Raw genomic sequence first — 6,000 nt, 5'->3', positions numbered from 1 at the left:
TTATTATGCATTATCTAAGAATGTGCTTGTATTAGCACAAGTGTTCATTCATTCCAGGAATGACAGTCTAACCAGCAGCTCTGCTATTTTGGTCCTTCTGAATTTCTTACTCATTTTTCATAAAGTAATCTTTGCCACTTAGTGTTTTCAAATTGAAGACTGTTCCTTAGGAATTTGCTGAACAGCCCGTGCTATAATTATGTATTGATCTACCCAAGATAATCCAAGAGCAAGGATTCATCACAGCAAGGAATGTGTTGTTTTGTTTGAGCTGAGAGAGAACTTAATAAGTGTGTCTTCTTCTAAACTACATCCCTGTTCATTTGATGCTTAATAGACTTCTGTGTTTGCTCCCAGGTGCATAATTTGATTTTTTTTCTGTATTGTTTATATTATTAACAATTATTATTTATTTATTGATGATACATCTCATCTAAAAAATACTGAAGAACTGCAAAGTTTAATCAAGGATTTTCATTATCTGTTTTGTATTTGTGTATGATTATTCATTTTGGGGTGAATTTCACCTAAGAACAGTTTTTAGTTTTCTAATAATGAATTTCTGCCTGGTTTGTCGCCTTCTGTGATCATAAACTTATCTTTGAGGCTGCATGACTCCCAGTTCCTCAGTATTTGTGCCATGTGCTAGGCCCAAGATAATGGACTGCTTCAACCTTGGTAGGACATGTTTTCAAGGCCCTGTTCTTCTTGGCAACCTCCATTCTCTTGACATCACAAGGAGAATAGCGAGCCTAATTTGTAGCAGCCTCACACTAAATGTAATTTACACAGGTTAGCTGGTAGTTTGCACTTTTATTGTGAGGGAGACCTTTCTGACCATAATCATTCAATCAAACCACACAAAAAAAGTATTCTACTGAAGGTGCCATATGGAAAGAATAGAACGTGCTTGGCATGTTATTGTGAGAGAAACAGCTCAATAATGCGGGTGTCACACTGTCTGCACACTGCACAAGAAATAAACCACAGTGAAATGTGCACCATTTAAGTTGGGAAGGTGTGTCATAGTATACGCTAATATGGACATTATTTGGAGGATTTAATTTCTTAAACAAAAACATGCCAGAAATATATGCATAAGCTTTGGCTAAGCTAAGTAAAATATATTTAAAATGAGTTCTAAAGCCAAAAACATCATCAAAAAGTTGTCACAAGAAGCATTACAACTTTTTGGTTAGACTTACACACACACACACACACATATATATTAGGGGTGCAACGATGCTCGTATGGATATTGAACCGTTCGATACAGTGCTTTCAGTTTGGTACACATATGTATCGAACAATACAAAGTTTTTAATTTATTTTATCAACTTTTCTTCTGACGATGCTGTCTGTGTTGAGCGCTCAGTGGATCTGCGTTCCACTACTCCGCCTAGGCTGCACTGTCGAGCGCAGATCCACTGAGTGCAGCACAAGCTAGCAAGACAGAAGCTAAGCTTGTTGCAACATGGCAAATTGAACCTCCCCCACCCTCATTCAGATCTGGCCTTTGGAACTATTTTGGTTTTCATGTGAAGTATGACGGTAAGCAAAGTAAAACAGTATGTCGAATGTGCCATGCAATGCTCAATTACATGGGTGGGAACTACTGCGTTAGCGCAGTTTGCTCATTAACGTCCAGCTGAAGCAAGGGGTGATTCGCGCGTAGCTCGTTAACGGAGATTTGCGGTGTTGTGGCGTTAACGTCATTTCAGATTAAAGCTGACAGCACTAGTGGGAACACAATGAATACGACTGCACATTTATGCTGACACCACCCTAGTGCAAAGACAAGTGGAAGCAGGCAAAAACAACAAGTACGCATGCTGCAAACTTTACCCAGTCATTTAGATAGCCGTTAGCACATGATTCTCCTTATGGGGACCTGATATGTTTAATATGCTGCTGAGAATCAGTGTTGCCAACTCCTCAGTAAGGAAAATCGCTATTGGTTGTCCTAAAAGTGCTAGAAGTTGCTAAATGAGTCATCGCCTAATTTGCATAATTGGTCATGCTAATCTAATTGTAACCTATGTTGTTGGAGAGAGAAATATCATCGTGGAAGAGACATAAAGTGAGTAAAAATGTCCTAAATGCATTTAGAGTTTATTTAGAACTACAAATTAAATTTCTTTTAGCAATTATTGTTTTTTTAATGTCACAATTCCAACCCTGCTCCTTTACCCGGGCTTGGACCGGTGTTAGGCACTCTGGTGGAGTTACTTTGTGTGTGTGTTTATAAGTAGTTTTAAACCTTGTGATCCACAAAACAGCAAAAGAGTAAAAGAAGAACTGACTGTGTTACAGCACCCGCTGCTTGTTGAGAGTAAAAGCAATACGCACTTTCACGTCTTTTTTTAGCGACTTTTTTTAGAAGAAAAGTCACTAAGGGGTCTGAAAACTCGCTAAATATAGCGACAAAGTCGCTAAGTTGGCAACACTGCTGAGAATATACTCCAGAAGAAGCGTATAGTATAGCTTTTATTTTGGAAAGAACCATTTCTCTGTAATAAACTCTCTTTTCCAAAGATGAGGGATTTCTGGATCAGATAGATTTATTTTTTTATTACTTTGTTGTTTCAGCAACATTACATTTAAAAACTGTACTTTTGAGTTAAAATATATTTATAATTTTAATAAATGACAAATTAAAAAAGCATGAACATTTTTTTTGTATCGAAAAAATATTGAACTGTGACACCGAAGTATCGAACCGAACCGTGAATTTTGTGTATCGTTGCACCCCTAATATATATATATTGATGTTTGCCTATAAGGTCTTGTTTGAGAGTGAAAGACATTCAAGCTAAAAGGGATTAAAATAAACTAGAAATACTCTGGATTTGTGACTCGCTGATTAGCATTTTCTTTCCCGCACAAGACTGACAGAATGTTCCTGCCCCAGTAAAAGGTTCTTGTATATTTTATAATCTTGTAAATGTACAAGAATTTAAAAAAGTCACAACCACAGATCAGAGGTGCAAGATGGAAAGAGACTAGAAGATAAAAAGAAAAACCTACAGCCTATACAGTGTTAAGATCTTGAGTTGTGAGAGAGATTTTCTGCAGTATGTGGAGTTGAACAGGAAATGTGGATGGAGCCTTGGGAACACAAGAAAGTAGGCTGTGGAGAAAAAGAGAAAAGTCTGATGGTGAGTCCCCAGGAAGGGCAGTTGCTTATTGCATAGTTTGCCTTGGACTTGGACCAGCAGTGAAGTGGAAGGAAAGATAGAAGATTTTGACATACATGATACAAATAAGTGTAGCGAACAAACAAGCAAAATTGCTTCAGTGCTTACTCACTTGGGATTTGATTTGATTCAGTGCAAAAGTGCTCCTGCCTCTTGACATAAGTTTTAGTTCTTGATTTCCTTCAGTTACTATGACCTCCCTACAGTTTTGAGCATGTTAGCTTGACAATAACACAAAAACATGAAAGTGATCCCTACGAGAGTGGCTTTCTACACATCGGAGCCCCAATAAAAAGCTGGGCTTGAAATTTTTTTTCTTGCAAAATACATGCAAAAACAATTTGCATGGTCTGTAGTACTAATTAATATAAAGGTTTAATACACTTACTTCTTGTCCCCAAAATAAGCTATAGATCTGTTTTGCAGTACATGAATCAAAACTTCTCTGTTGCTTTTTCATGCTATTCTGTTTCATGTTACCAAAAAACATTAAGGAGTGCCCAGATTTGAGGACTTTTGTGTTAAGTGATAAACAACAAATAAAAAACATTAGTGTACATGAAAGAGAATGCAAAAACAAAAGGCTTGATGGTTTTAAAGATTAAAATGCTCAAATTAACTAATTAAAACATAAAATATTACTGAGATTAATAAAAGCAACATGTACACAAACATCAAATACATGGCACATCTGATTTGATACTTAATTTATAAATTAGTAATCGTAATAGTTTATTTTTAATCAGTGACTGATTTTATTCAACTCTAATACAAAATTCAGCCTTTTACGTTGTACGTTGACGATGTATTCATGCATGCACGTTCTTGTACCTGGTGTGCACTTCAAGGATACATTACTTATTCGTAATCTTTTTTTTCTATCTTCAAGCCCTCCCGCAGTGGGTCAGAATGATTAATGATACTCAGATGGATAGTGGAGAGAAGCTCCAATGGGAGTGCAAGGCCATTGGGAGGCCCCGGCCCACCTATCGCTGGCTTCGTAATGGTTTGCCCTTGACATCGCAGGTACCCATTTTACTTCACCGTACCCTTTCTTTTGCTCTATGGAACATCTGAATCATCCTTGTGAATCTTCACATCGACTATATGCAGTACAATCCTGCAAATGATCTCCGCATCCAGGAGGGATATTCCTTTATTCTTTTTTTTTTTTTTTTTTTTGTTCCAGGGTCGACTTGAAATAGTGAATGGGGAACTGACCATTCACAAAGTGCAGCAGGCGGACTCGGGAATGTACCAGTGTGTTGCAGAAAACAAATATGCGGCCATCTACTCTAATGCTGAACTCCAGATTTTAGGTATCAGCTAAATGGATTTAAGTTGAACAAAAGAATGTATCAAAAACAGAAAGGATTGGTGTGAATTACTTTAATTATGTTACTTTCCCTTTCTGCATATTGTTTTATTGAATGTCTGCAAAGAATAAATTGCAGACATTCAGTATTGACAGTTGAATAAGGTACTACATGATAGGTAAGGGCGGGTTGCTGAAATGCAAGCGGAGAACACTGAACTGTGAGATGTGCTGATTGCCAATCAATGGTCCCTGATTTAACCCAGGCGGTGGGCGGCATGAATAAAAGAACGCCTCTTATAGTTATATTCAGTGAGGTGTCTGCAAGCATTAAGCTTAGGAGAGTCCTGAATAATTCTACCTTATTCTGAGAACAAAAACCAATGACTTGTAGGTATAGATTTATACTAATGGGAGCAAACACTAAGAGGAAGACATCAATGGTTTCTTTGATGGAGTTTAATGACTCCATTAGAATCTTATCTTCGCTCTATCGTTTGTCATCAAAGCCCAGACTACATTACTTCTCCCATTACTTAGGAAAACAAATCTTCGATCCGGACATGACTTTCATCGGCCATTTATTAGTCAGTCATTACTATTATCACTTAATAATCACTTATAACCATTAATATATCGGCCTACATGGTCTATATATTGATGGTGAAGTTTTCTCATCATTTCTAACAGAGTATCAGAGTAGATGTATCTTTTTCTTGTTGCTGGTTTGGTTTTTTGTACATAACAAAACCTCCATCAGAAGCACTTTAATGATATTAAAGGCCAAAGAAGCTGTGTTCTTTCTTGAGGCTCCTGGGTAAAAAACATAACAGTCATACTGAATAGCTGTCCACTGTTCTGTCTTGATGCAGTATTTTCTCCCTGTCATTTTCTATACTGGGACACATCTGTGACACCCATTCCCCTTTCATGTTTCCCTGAGGGACAGTTTGATTTACTGTCTGTATGGCTTGCCCTTTTTTGAAGGCAAGTCTGTGGCCTTTTGAAAATCTTACTGCAAGTGGATATGGTTGTTTTTTTTTGCCCAATATTTAAAAGATTAGTGTAAAACCAGTGTAAAACAATCACTGCTCAATTGATTTAAATTCAAAGGCTTGCCTGCAAGAACCAAAAGTGCTGTTTTTCTAAAAAGTTTTATCTGTGCTGACGAGGAGGTGCTTTTTGCCCTCCTTGGAGACAGAGTCACACTTGTGATATTTAGAGACTGTTGACGAATGTTTTCATAAGTATAACCCCCAGGCACATCTTCCTGGTGACCTGTGCTCTGTGGAGATGTCCACAAGCAAACACTATCAGGACAGATTACATGACTAATAACAGCCTGCAGATGAGCGATCACTAGAGGCTATGTGGGGGCAGCGGCTGCCCTCACGTCTGTGATCTTGTCCTCGATCCAGCTCTTATGGGAGCGTGGCGGGTGAAGTAATACGGGTACTGCCACCAGCAGCTGTAGGCCTGCTCTTATTTT

At 37.9% G+C, this 6,000-nt stretch overlaps 1 protein-coding gene across 4 annotated transcripts in view; it reads left to right on the top strand.

The window, feature by feature from the left end:
* Positions 1–6,000, top strand: part of cntn5 (contactin 5) — a 116,616-nt gene that overhangs the window by 87,362 nt on the left and 23,254 nt on the right. For all 4 annotated transcript variants that reach the window (XM_042219692.1, XM_042219691.1, XM_042219690.1 and 1 more), the window contains 2 exons: positions 4,086–4,222; positions 4,386–4,515. In XM_042219692.1, the coding sequence (XP_042075626.1) occupies positions 4,086–4,222; positions 4,386–4,515 (267 nt within the window). The remainder of the gene's footprint in view (positions 1–4,085; positions 4,223–4,385; positions 4,516–6,000) is intronic.

Source organism: Haplochromis burtoni, unplaced genomic scaffold, assembly GCF_018398535.1.
Source record: "Haplochromis burtoni strain Fernald_Lab_line unplaced genomic scaffold, NCSU_Asbu1 Contig_36, whole genome shotgun sequence".
NCBI classification, from domain to species: domain Eukaryota; kingdom Metazoa; phylum Chordata; class Actinopteri; order Cichliformes; family Cichlidae; genus Haplochromis; species Haplochromis burtoni.
This window is presented reverse-complemented; position numbering and strand designations above follow the sequence as displayed.